The 14,225-nt window shown below is 36.8% G+C and overlaps 1 protein-coding gene across 1 annotated transcript in view; it reads left to right on the top strand.

The window, feature by feature from the left end:
* Positions 1-5,318: 5,318 nt before the first annotated feature.
* LOC115213040 (glutamate receptor 2) overlaps positions 5,319-14,225 on the top strand; it is a 20,190-nt gene continuing 11,283 nt past the window's right edge. The window contains exons 1-4 of the mRNA XM_029781945.2: positions 5,319-5,618; positions 9,302-9,340; positions 11,201-11,392; positions 13,380-13,725. Coding sequence (XP_029637805.1) covers positions 5,514-5,618; positions 9,302-9,340; positions 11,201-11,392; positions 13,380-13,725 — 682 coding nt within the window. The 5' untranslated portion in view covers positions 5,319-5,513. The remainder of the gene's footprint in view (positions 5,619-9,301; positions 9,341-11,200; positions 11,393-13,379; positions 13,726-14,225) is intronic.

The following is a 14,225-nucleotide window of genomic DNA, read 5'->3' as shown; positions in this document are numbered from 1 at the left end:
CTATGAAATACATAGGAAAGTTTTCATTAAGACACTCGTTATCTACAAATGTTATCATACCCGAGAAAAGACCTGTCGTGAAATACTTGGAAAATCTTGTCTCCGACAATTAACAGTATACAAGAAAATATAGGCTAAACAGACTATCACTGTGAGATGTCGGAAATAATTTTTGATAAACAGCGTCTTAACACACAAAGGAATGCAAAATGGAAAACACATGCATGTACGCATGCACACCAGTGTGCGCGCACACATGCATGTGCGAGCACATTTGCATGCACATGCACGCGTCTGCAAGTATACATGCGCAAAACAAGTGTTGGAGATTGGTAATCTTTGAGAATTGGTAAGCGTTGGGGTTGGTATGCGTTGGAGATTGGTAAACGGATGTCCTGTTCATGGGGTTGGTTGGTAGCAGTGACCTTGGTGCAGGTGGTGCAGTGTAGCAGCTGGTGCTAAGGTGCATATCCGGGTTGTTGGCAGTCAGAGGATTGAAATTTGCTTTTGAAGAAATTAAACTAAAGGAGTTACGATACTCTTTTAAATTTCAGTTAGTCAGATGCGGCCAGATTTAACACGTTCACTCATCATTTAAAAAAATAATGCTGATTTATTATTTTGTGTGAATAATAAACAAGTTACGCAACTTTTTATTAATGAAGGTAAAATGAGACAAAGGAACTTATAGAGATAGAATTTCTTCATAAAATTCTCTTTTGTCAGTGTCTTATCAAAGTTCCTTTGTTTCATTTTACATAAGTATGCTAAGGTAAGAGACAATCAACCATCATTTATATATATTGTTGACCTCAAGTTGTAGTTTGCGAATGTCAAACAACTAGAAATGTTACAGCAAGCAGTACTTGGATGTACCAAAGTAATTAATATGATATTTAGATTAGAGAAATGTTTCAAGAGGAAAACTCATTAAGGATACTGATATTGTGCTAGATAATGAAACTGAGATAAGATATAGAATTAATTAAGAATTAAGGACACAATGTACAGCACACAACTAAGGAAAGTTAAGATAAGGAAGGAATATTGATTTCAAATTTTGGTACAAGGCCAGCAATTTCGGGCGAGGAGGTAAATCGATTACATCGACCCCAGTGTTCAACTGGTATTTATTTTATTGACCCTGGAAGGATGAAAGGCAAAGTCGGAATTTGAACTCAGTACGTAAAGGCGGACGAAATACCGCTAAGCATTTTGGCCTGCGCGATAACGATTCTGCTAGCTCACCGCCTTAGATAAGGAAGGAGTATTAAAGACATTATATTAATGCTTAAAACAGAGCTAAATAAAGTGATATACATCACTACTCCAGTTGTTCTAGTAATGAGTTTAAGTTATGATATTTTTGATTGGACGCTAAATGAACTTGCGACACTAGACAGAAAAAAATGAGAAAAATAATCCTTTCTGCTATAGGCACAAGGCCTGACATTTTGAAGGAGGGAGATAGTCTATTACATCGATCCCAGTGCGTAACTGGTACTTATTTCATCGACCCCGAAAGGATGAAAGGCAAAGTCGACCTCGGCGGAATTTGAACTCAGAACGTAAAGACTTACGAAATGCCGCTAAGCATTTTGCCCGGCGTGAGGGCAGACGAGAAAAATAATGATTGCATTTAGTCTACACTGATGTTGATAGCCTGTCGCATGAGTCCGTGCAGGCAATCCTAACGTCTGAATCGAACAAGCAGCGTACCCCTGTCAAGTTTGTCCCCCGCCTGCTGGACCACTGAGCAGAAAAAATATCGCGTCGAAATCTGTCAAGATCTCCGTCAGCGTACCGCTGATGACCCGTCCTTCATGTCGAGAATCATCACCAGTGACGTTTACGGGGACGACTCTGAGACGAAGCATCAGTCGCCACAATGGAAGAAAATATTTACCGTGAATGGTAGAGATCTAACGCGATCAGAAAACTATTATAAAATATCCACTGTAGGACTATAAAAGTATCTTGTTTAAAAATTATTGAAAATTTGTATCAACGACTACAAATCGCATACAAAAGAAAAAGAGCTCTCTGTTTTCTGTGAAGGAAGCTACAAAATAGAGTTAAAAAAAAGATACCGCAATGGCCGATAGATATGGAGAAAAAAAGAAAATCAATAATTGCTAAAATGTTAAAATCTAAGCTAAAAATGGAGCCTTGATGAAACGATGACCATCAAGTCGGCCAATAGCTGAAAATCCCCCCAAATAAAGAAAAGAACAAGCAAAAATAAACAAAAAATGAATATAGAGGAAGTAGATAAAACCAATTTGCAACAGCGATAGAGAGGCACAGGACTCAGAACAGAAACTTGAAGGGTTCTTCGTTACAACTTAAATGCAAAACTCAAACCAGAAACCATAAAAAACATAATGCAGTAAAATAATATAACTATAGAATCCGTGGAGTTGAGGAAGAAACAACCATATTGTATTTTGCTGCCCAGGGTAAACTAAGAAAGAATATACTCACAGAGATGACAGAGCTAGGACTTAAATACTCTGGAAGTTATGCATTATAGATACCAGTAGAAAAGAGGTAGCATAAACAGATATCGCAAAAAGTCGGAGAATGAGAATGCCACTATACTCTGGGATATGCCAATATGCATACATAAAAAGAAAATAATCAAGATCAAACTACCTGATATTGCTCAAGGTCCACCAGGAAAACTATGCTTTCTAATCCGTAAGTTTGTCGAAAACCTTCTGCGATTCGCTCTGAATCTCGGCAACAGTGTTAAAACGGCGACCTTTGAGCTGCATTTTCATCTTGGGAAAGAAACGGAAGTCTGCAGGTGCTAAATCTGGCGAATAGGGCGGGTCCGAAGTGATACCATGAATGGGGAGAGCTCGGTGTACTGATGTTGCAACGAATCCTATTCTTCATGCTCCAGAGATCCGACTGTTTTCACCGAATGTCCTCCCTCAAACGCTTTAAAACGTCGTGGTGGAATTCTCAATTGACAGTCTAGCTCTGGAGGATGAATTCTCGATGCACAATAACATGATGTCAAAAAAAAAAAAAAGCCAAAAAAAAAACTATTAGCATGCTCTTGATTGAGCTGCGGCTCTGTCGTGCTGTCTTTGGTCGAAGAGATGAAGACCTCATCGTCTCAGAATCGTCTCCGTAAACCCAACTCTCGTCACCAGTAATGATTCCCGACATGAAGGATGGGTCATCAGCGGCACGCTGACAGAGATCTTGACAGATTTCGATGCGATGTTCGTTCTGCTCAGTGGGTTAGCAGGCGGGAGACAAACTTGTCACAGGCACGCCGCATGTTCAATTCAGACGTTAGGATTCCCTGCACGGACCCGTACAATAGACTATCAACATCAGCAATGTCGTTGATTGTCCTCCTATGCGCAAGTTGATGAATTTTTTCCCACATTTCCGGGGTTGCCGCTCGTGGTGGGTCTTCCAGATCGCTCATCGTCTTCCAGGGACGTTCTTCTGCGTTTGAAGCAGCTGTGCCTCTCGAAACATTGCCTACGATACAATGCCTCGTCGCCGTAAGCTTGCCGAAGCATGCTCAATGTCTCTGTAACAGACTTCTCAAGTTTAACGCAAAATTTTATGGTGGATCTTTGTTCCAACTTCCTGTCCATGACAAAATCGCAGACTACAGCAAAAACGTGATCAGAAAGACAGAAATTCCATAAGTTGTGAAGTAAAAACAGCGATGTCACTCGGCACACCGTTTCATGAGGGTCACTACTAGCTCTTACTGCCCATTTATATTAATGAATCGAGTGTGCTATCAATAAACATCTTCTAAAAAGTGGTGTTCTCCGAAGACGAAATACAACAGTGATTGACGTATTCACTTTCGAATCCACTGAAACGTATTGAAAGTGAATTTATACGTTCAATATCTAAATGTAAAGAAGTGGAAATAGAAAAAAGCTATATGAGAGCTGGACATATAAAAATCCCTATACTTCCCTTAAAAACCGTACACATCTTGCGTAGAGAACTGTCAATAGTGTAAAAATAACAAAATGCAAACAAAACACAGCTCAAACTCAAGGCACAAACACCTACTCTCGGCAGTGCAGTGAAAACACACACAAAAGAAAAATGATAATAATAAAACTAGTGAAAATGATAATAATATAGCGAGTTTATACTCCTGGAGGCGCAGGAGTGGCTGTGTGGTAAGTAGCTTGTTTACCAACCACATGGTTCCGGGTTCAGTCCCACTGCGTGGCACCTTGGGCAAGTGTCATCTACTATAGCCTCGGGCCGACCAAAGCCTTGTGAGTGGATTTGGTAGACGGAAACTGAAAAAAGCCCGTCATATATATGTATATATATATATATATATATGCGTGTGTGTGTTTGTGTGAGTGTGTTTGTCCCCCTAGCATTGCTTGACAACCGATGCCGGTGTGTTTATGTCCCCGTTACTTAGCGGTTCGGCAAAAGACAACCGATAGAATAAGTACTGGGCTTACAAAAGAATAAGTGCCGGGGTCGAGTTGCTCGATTAAAGGCGGTGCTCCAGCATGGCCGCAGTCAAATGACTGAAACAAGTAAAAGAGTAAAGAGAGAGAGAGAGAGAGAGAGAGAGAGAGAGAGAGAGAGAGAGAGAGAGAGTAATATAGCGAGTTTATACACAAAACTTCATTTTAAAACCATTGTTTCCCAATATTAGGATTCGTAGTTAAACTTTTGTTGCTCATGTATTGAACCATTTTAGCCTCTGCTCTACTTACATAAGCATAGAAAGCAACTACTGGTCCAGATCACGTTTCATATCTTCACTTTGTTAAAGGTACCATGCGTAAATGGTACAAATTGCACGTAATTAATAGATACGGATGGTGTGAGAAAGGAACAGCAGAGTGGCAGAGAGAATGGAGAGAGAGTGAGGGTGAGAAGTGGAAAATTGGGGCAAAGAATGGATCGTAGTTAGGTTGAATTATTTATTGCCCTTTACACATACATACGTACATACATACATGCATAAATACATACATGCATACATACATACAAACTCATACACATACATATATACATACATGCATACATACATACATACATACATACATACACACACATACATACATACATACAAACACACACATACATACATACATATATATATACATACATGCACACATACGTACATAGAAACACATGCAACTCAGGCATTTAGACCTTTTAAGCTTTGTTAAAATACACACTTATACGTACAACCGTTTACGCACACACACATACACATAGACACACACACACACACACACACATATATACACACACACGCACACACACACACCACACACACTCACACAGACACACACACATACACACACACACGGACGTAAGCAAATACGTCGATGTCGCTGTGCTTGTGATAATAATATATCAGAGAGACATAGCCATATATAGAAATCCGTCACCGCTGGTATAAAAACGAATTTACTGAAACTGCCCTGTCAGTACATTTCATACACTTTTTAGGCATCATTTGCCCCACTATATCACCAGTTAAAATGTCAATGTCTTTAAAGAAATTTATGTTCTCCATAAATCTTGCATCTTTGGGATTTTTCTTGCTGATATCGTTTCAATGTATAGTCACGTTGGCAGAAGCTAAGGTAGGTTGATTCTAAGTTTATATATTACATTTCAAATATATAGATAAAACAATTTTTCTCACTCCATAATACTCTATTAACCTTCATTCCCCCCCCCCCAGCATTCCAGGAGGATATTACATTTTTTTGTCAGCCTTTATGTCTTAACTTCAGTTTGTAAGATGGAGTCTTTTTCCAGAATATAGTTCCCCTACAATTCGGTGTTTTAAAATCCCTTCATCATACTAGCTACGTCACTTGTTCACTTCATTTTGCTACATCGTATGAGAACTCCTAAGTTCACAAAATTCGCTAAGTCTAAAATCTCAACATCACTCCGATTGTCCCAACAAGACATATACAAAATTTGTTAAAGAAACTTTCCAGATACTCTTAAAGCCAGGAACTTTTCAGCATCCCCCCGTATATATATATATATATATATATATATATATATATATATATATATATATATATATATACGGAGTAAACACATAAATGTGAAACAAGGTGGAAAAAAGAGTACTCAAATACAAGAGGTAGAGTAATATGCTTTATATATATATATATATATATATATATATATATATATAAGGTTAATCCAAACGGGAAAACAGAAAAAACAACAACACGTGGAACAATTACAGTATTATTATTATTAGGCGCTCAGGAAAATGGAAATATATATATATATATATAATATATATATATATATATATATATATACACGGGAGGATGCTGAAAAGTTCCTGGCTTTAAGAGTATCTTATATATATATATATATATATATATATATATATATATATAATATATATATATATATATATATATATATATATATGTGTATATAAATATATATATATATATATATATTATATATAATATATATATATATATATATATATATATATATCTATATATATATATATATATATATATATATATATATATATATATATATATATATATATATAAAGATATTGAGAACAAGGGCAATTCTCCTTGGTACGAAAATGATGTAAGGCGAGCGAGATAAATGAAATCTATTTTAAGGTTAGCGTGGCTAATACAAAACTAGTTTCACGTCCAACTATGAAGGAAGACGCATGGTTTCTCTCTCTTTTACTATTATTTATATATATATATATGAAAAATTGGTGAAAAATTGGATATTAATTTAATAATACCATCAATTTAACACCGAGTGGCTTAGCGTATAAAAACCAGGGATACAATAAAAAATTTATACATGAATATAAGAGACCATAGCGGATCTATTTTTAGCGCTAGAGTCGACCATATAGTGGTCACTCTCTTATATTTATATTTATCTGTGCGCACAGATATGAATATGTATGTGTGTATGTGCGTAAGTTATATATAGGAATCCACTTCGACACCGAAGTGTTGCGTTCTTGAAAAGATTGTTGTGATGCGAAATTCCGTAGCGCAAGAGTCTTTCCCACCACTAATTTGCGTAATATATATATCATAGTGCATTGTGACAATTTCCCTTCCCCACAAAATGTCAAGTAAAAAATAATAAGAGAAGTAATACAAGCTTATTCGCCCTTGAAAATATCAAATAACAGGCAACGGTCATATAAACATTTGAAGAAAATTGCATTCCGGAATAAATAAGATTACAGTGATGTAGGAAAAGTATTTACCACAGAAGAAGTTGGTTACTGGGTTGTCAAAAACATTAAGGCAACTGGCAAAAGTAATTGATGTGGAAGTTAAACCTACAGTAAGAGACTTTTGGTAAAAAATATTAAAAAATATAGGCGCCCTGAGAAATATAATAGTGTCACAGGTTAGAGTTAAACTCTCGTTTGTTTACATGATATGTATTATAGCATCAATCAGTCACTGAATATTTGAAACAGCTGTAAAGATCTATCTTTATGTGGTCATATTGAATCCGTGACGAAGGGTTTTCACCAGTAGAAAGCCTGCTTCATATTGGCAAATGGTGTAGATTGAATTGTTAGTGTCGCATAAAGGAATTTCATCAAATAAGGAAGTGAAGTTGTAAGAAGAAGCTTTTACTTGTTTCCGTCATTTGACTGCGGCCATGCTGGAGCACCGCCTTTAATCGAGCAACTCGACCCCGGGACTTATTCTTTGTAAGCCCAGTACTTATTCTATCGGTCTCTTTTGCCGAAACGCTAAGTGATGGGGACGTAAACACACCAGCATCGGTTGTCAAGCAATGCTAGGGGGACAAACACAGACACACATACATACACGCACACACATATACGACTACCAAATCCACTCACAAGGCTTTGGTCGGCCCGAGGCTATAGCAGAAGACACTTACCCAAGGTGCCACGCAGTGGGACTGAACCCGCACCATGTGGTTGGTAAACAAGCTACTTACCACACAGCCACTCCTGCGCCTCATTAATTTTGTCATTATTTTCGTATATTGTTACCACTGTAAAAGTTACTAAGTTTTGATACTCTTAGCAATATTGTTAAATTCTTTCTGCGTGTTAAGCCTTTGTGAAACATGAATTCTGACATCTAACGTAATTCGTTTGCAATTCCATTATTCTTCATTTTCACTTGATTTCCTTTTTCCAGTCATCGAGATTAGGAGTAATCAAGGTACCAGATGTATTTGATGGAAATTCTAGCTGTGATTGCCGTAGACAAGAACATTCTATAGGAAGTAAAACGGTAGAATCCATAAAAAACAATGTTCTTTGCCTACAAAAAATAGTGGTCTCATTACTTCGGATGTCAGAATGGAAACGAGGAAATAAAAGGTAGAAAAGTGATGTCAAAGGATGATAAGATGTGGAATGAAGAACCGTATGATTAAAGTTAGTTGCTACGTTTCTGTCAGTTGAACTGCTGCATGCATAAACAAAGTAGAAACCGAAGAGGGAATGAATGTCGAAAATATGGAAAAGCAAGGTCAGTTGACTTGAAGCAAGGACAATAGAAGGTTGGGATGAAGTGGGTGAGAGGGTGGAAAAGAATGTTGCGCAGTTGTAGCAATAACTGAAATCACACCTTACAGTCCTAAAAAATGAAAGATATTTTAGATTGTGTAGTTTTAGATACACTAAATTTAGGAAAGAGACGGGATAGAGCAAATGGAAAAATTTTGAGTATAATTTTGCTGGATCTTTCTTCTACATAACGGTAACATTAAAAAGGGGATGAAATAGGTACCAACAGCAGCAGTAGCAGCAACAGCAGCAACAGCAGCAGCAACAACAACAATAACAAGGTAGATACAACTTCAATAAAAGTGATGTTACATGTTAAATTGTCGCTTCCATGTCTGACAAGCAGTATAACTTCAATTCCGTAACCAAGGCAACACAAAACCTACCCCAAGACCAGTTTTCAGAATATGTATGTTTGTTGTCAGTTATCTAATATTTCAAAATTTAATATTTTTGTGAAATATTTTATGAGATAATTATGAAGCAATATTAATAGTTATCGCCAAGCTAACATGGCAGTCCATTATAATGGACACAGGTTCGTGTGTCACATAGCCAGCTAGATGCGATGGCCTCTTGAAGTTAATCAACCGCAGCATTCGTCCTATATTTCTGGAGTGTCATATTAGCTTGGCGATAACTATTAATATCCAGTACCGCTGCCGTACTCTCCTTTAGAGAGACTTAGAAATATTAATATTTCTATTTATGAAGCAATGATTTCTTTTTATTTTCTAGAATCCCGCGAAAAAGGTTATCAAGGTTTCTACGTTCCAAGTAAGTGTTTTTTATTGTCTCTTGTCCGGGTTCTAAAAGAATTTATCACTTCTGATGAATCGCCTACCTAATTAAGAATATTATCTCTATTCATACTGACGTCTATTAATACTCAAATTAATATAAAATGTTTGTTATTTACATCAGAAGCTTTTGATAAATATCTGAAACCAATATAAAAGTCTTTCATTCTATAAGATTTATACGAAGCAGAAAACTTAGTGACTTAATAAATCTTAAAGACGAATACATCTGGCTGGAGATGGTTGATTATTATTGTTGCTGTTTATTTCCAGGTCAACCCTGATCAAGCGGACCTTGGATCGAAGGTATTCTAACCCTGATCATCCAGATTTTTCTCTAATATCTTATATATAGGGAGTACCTTGTCTAATACTTCCTCTTATCAAGACGGTATAATATGATATGAAGATTTCATAGTTATTTCTAATAGATCGGGCGAACGAGGTGTGAATCCCTTGTTAGCAACCGACATTCATGGCCTGGAAGTGAAGGGTTAATATAATCGTAGAAACAGAAGCAGCTTTTCAAATATAAGCCATTTCAATTATTACTTGTATTAAGGACGATATAAAGTAGCAAGATTATAGTACTATATGCACTAAAGTATTTAGCTTTATTCATATTACTTCCTAGTATAAAATCTGTCTGAATCATTGTAATAAATTGTATGCTAATTTCTTTTACTCATTAACCACTTTTCTTGTATCTAAATCGGAACAAAGAGCGAGTGAGGGATGGGAAATGAACGACTTACGTATTCTGCTCTGCATGAGAAAAGAAGGGTTGCTGTCAACGTACTTAAAATAGTGAACTAAAATACTTCCTTTAAAATGTTTATATGTCTGTTATCAAGGGCCTGATAAATACTGATAAAAAATATAGCGAGAAGGCCTAATAAGACAGAAGCATGTCTAGGTTGTTACCATACTTCATATCTACAGCTTGCCCTCTGGTTAAATTTCTAATTCAATATAATTTAATATAAATACCAGAATTTGAAATTAAACTAATACATAATTTGAAAATAATTTTCAATCATTATCTTTAATGCAGTGTGCTGCACAAAGCGTTTAACTTCGAATCAGAAGGTTGCGTTTTCGCGTCTCGGCGTGGTTGATTATCTTTTATGGGTTTGGGCATGCCCTTGCGGTAAGAAGCTCGCTTCTCAACGAAATGGTTCTGGGTTCAATCCTACTGCGTGGTGTCTTGGGCAATTGTTGTCTACTGAAGCCCGAGATTGATGAAAGACTTGTGAGTGGATTTGGTAGGCGGAAACCGAAAGGAACCTGCCTTATGCATATATATATATATATATATATATATATATATATATATATATATATATATATGTGGGTGTGTGTGTGTGTGTGTGTGTGTGTGTGAGTGTGTGTCTGGCTTTGTGTCTGTGTTTGTACCCCTCCCGCGCTTGACAACCGGTGTTGGTTTCTTTACATCTCCGTGACTTAACAGTTTGGAAAAAAAGAGACTGATAGGTTAAGCACCAAACTTATTCTATTCTTTCAAATAAAAACCCTTCAGGACGGTGTCCAATAATTAAAACAAGTAAGTATGACGCTTATGAATTTAAGTAATAATGGCGCCTTCATGCTGCTAATGTTTCGTTTTATTTTTCAGTTACCAATAGGGTTTAAATCAATGCACACTGTGAGTTTGTTAATGAAACGTTTACCAAGACTATAAATCTGAGGCTATCAGCTGCTTTCTATACATTATCACCCATGTAACTGACAAATTAGGTGACGGTTACATAGTTCAGTGTCTTTTTACTCGACATCTTTATATTCTTGCTTAATGGGTTGTTTTTGTTTTCTCTAGATACACCCCTTTTACATGGAAGAAAAGCATGAAAGTGGAACAGAACAGCATGGCTACATAGTTGATATGTTAGCTGAGATGGCTCCATTAATGAATGTGACCTTTGAGATAAACTTAGTGAAAGACGGACACTTTGGACAAATTCGTGAAGATGGAAACTGGACCGGAATGATTGGAGAAGTTATATCAGGGGTAAGGCGACTTGAAACTACTTTGAAAATATATCCTTATCAACTGAGAAAGATATTGATAAACACGATAAAGCTCTGAAGCTAATCTCTCTAGCGTATATATATAACCTCTCTCTACTCCTTTAAAAAAAAACCCCGCTTCTCTAGCCACGTCTCTTTTCTCAGCCGCTGCTTACATCACCGCCTCATCCCTAAATGTTTCCGCCTCCATTTCCACCCCGCTCTCCACTCTGCTTCATCCATCCTACCCAGACTCCGTACCACATCTCACCGCCTTATGTGTGCCACCATTCGCTCCAATCTCTCTAAAGTACATACCATCGACCGCCTTCTCCTTCCTGCTTTTTCCATCTTTTTCTCCTCTCTGCCGCCTTTCCATGCTCACAACACGTTGCGTTATATAATTAATTTAAATCATCTCTTTCATCAATTTCTTGCCAACACCAAACTTCGTAAACTTCACTCACTCCTCCATTCCATCATACCCGACGCCACTACCCCAACTCCTCCACTACCCTTCTCCCCCCTGATAGGCTCCACCCACCCACACCTAACTCTACTTTCCCTCCAAACAACCCCCCCACACATCCTCACCCCCTCTCCCCAGACTTCCACCAGCCCTGACGCCATGATAGATCGTTAGCTACTACACACATTTTTTTTCTCTCCTTGTTTATTCTGTGTACCTTTCTGTAGAAGAGCGTAGGCTCGAAACGTAAAATACTTTTTCTATTCCTGAGCGCTATACTAATACATCTGTTTGTTTGTACACCACCTGCTTTCGTCTTTGTTTATTTCGTAAACTTTCCCTTTATATATATAAATGAGTAACAGTAGAGGTACAGGTCTAAATCCATTAAGGTCGTTTTTAACGATTCCTTTAATTGATTAATGAAAACATTACATCATTATAAAGAAACTGTTTTGGCTGCTGAATTCATGAACTTCAAAATTATGGACATTCAAAATGATTTAACACAGTTTAAAATCCACGGAGCAAAACGTTGTCAGTGATCCTGCTTCTATTTCAGTAGACAGAATCTAATTGTCTTCATTCACTGCATGAATATCATTCGGCCGGTAAAATATATTTTGTTGAGATTAACGATTCAACATGACGAAATAGCCAGAAGAAAGAGGCTGAATGAAAGTGGGATAATGACAATGACCCGGTCAAACGAATGTATTCTCTTGCGCGCGTGTGTATGTGAGAGTGGTTTGTGTGAGTGTGTATGCATGAATGGGGGCGAGTGTGTGAGTATGTATGTGTGGGCGAGCTGAAATATATATATTAATAAATAAAATAAAACATATGCATATATATAAACATATATGTACGTACCTACCTCTACATGTACATATACACGCATATATGAGTACAGGACACCAAAAGGACGTCGAACACAATGAGAAACGAAAACATAGACACAAACCAAAGGAACTGGACATTTTTTAAAAACAACAAAAAAATAGAGTACAGGACAATTAACACAAAGAAAAAACCCCTTCTTCAGTCGCTATGGTTTCACCTACTCTACGTTTCGAAGGATAAAAGCGAGACTTATCTTCGACAAGAAACTTTCCTTCCTGCGAAAAGCAAATCAATTAAAATTCTTAGATTTGAGATGCAAGATTCCTGATGTGAAATCGTGTGTTGAAACAGATATTGTTGTATGGCCATATTTTTTTGGTCAAATAAACACACGCACTTTATATTTGTCCTTCACTCGTTTATCACCGTTCTTATTCTAACTCATGTCCATTGTCCGGAAATCTTTCGTCACACATCTGTGACCTCTTCAATGACACTTTCCGTCTCCGTGTGTTCTCTTCTTTCACTTATCTTGTGCGATTTCGGTTTCAAATACAAGAAACTGTACTCATTCATATTTTCTTAAAATTAATAACCTCTAACGTCCTCTTTGAAGTCAAAACAAAAGATATTGGTCTAGTTTCCATTCTAAAGGTAGTAATTATTTCATTTTCAGCATGCTGATATTGCTGCCGCTCCACTCACCCTCACTTTAGACCGTTTGAAACATGTGGATATGTCTTTTCCATTTCTAAGTTCTGGATATAAAATCGTTATTAAAAAACCAGAGGCGATACAAATGACACGTGGACTTTTCATTGTTTTAAAACCATTCACAACTCCTGTTTGGTGTTTCATCATATTAGCTTATGTACTGACCGGTAGCTTTCTGGCAATAATCGGTCGAATTAGTCCGTATGAATGGACAAACGCGTCGGACGTGGATGTTGATTCGGAAAAACGTAGCAGTTTTAATTGTATGAATAGCTTTTGGTTCACCTTCAGTACATTCATGTGGCAAGGTAAGTGATGCTGTGTCACAATGATGGCACTTACCTTTCATTTTTGTTACTATAGGTTCACCTATTTTCTTAAAGTACGCAAATGTATTTTACCAATCCAGTCCAGACCAGTCTTAATTCTCAAGTCCATTATCAAATTCAAACCCGAGTTACGTGCGTGTGTTTGTAACTGTGTAAGACTGTGAATGCATACTGTATCTGAAGCACAACTGTGTTTAAATCTAATTGTATTTTCTTTACCAAGGTCCTTTCTATATTTTCGTCTTGTTTATTGTAATAAATCTTTAGTTAAATATATTCAACTAGCAGTATCGCCCGGCGTTGCTCGGATTTGTAAGGGAAATAACTATATAAGCATTTTAGAGAGTTATAGCAAAAAAAAAATGCATTAAAAATGGAAAAAAAAATGATGGTAATTTTTTTTTTAAATCGTTGACTCATCGTAGACATTTTTAGAGAGTTATATAATAGCAAAAAATGCATTAAAATGGAAAAAAATG

The sequence above is a fragment of the Octopus sinensis genome, linkage group LG6 (assembly GCF_006345805.1).
Source record: "Octopus sinensis linkage group LG6, ASM634580v1, whole genome shotgun sequence".
NCBI lineage: Eukaryota > Metazoa > Mollusca > Cephalopoda > Octopoda > Octopodidae > Octopus > Octopus sinensis.
Note: the sequence above shows the minus strand (reverse complement) of the source record. Positions and strands in the feature narration are given on the sequence as shown.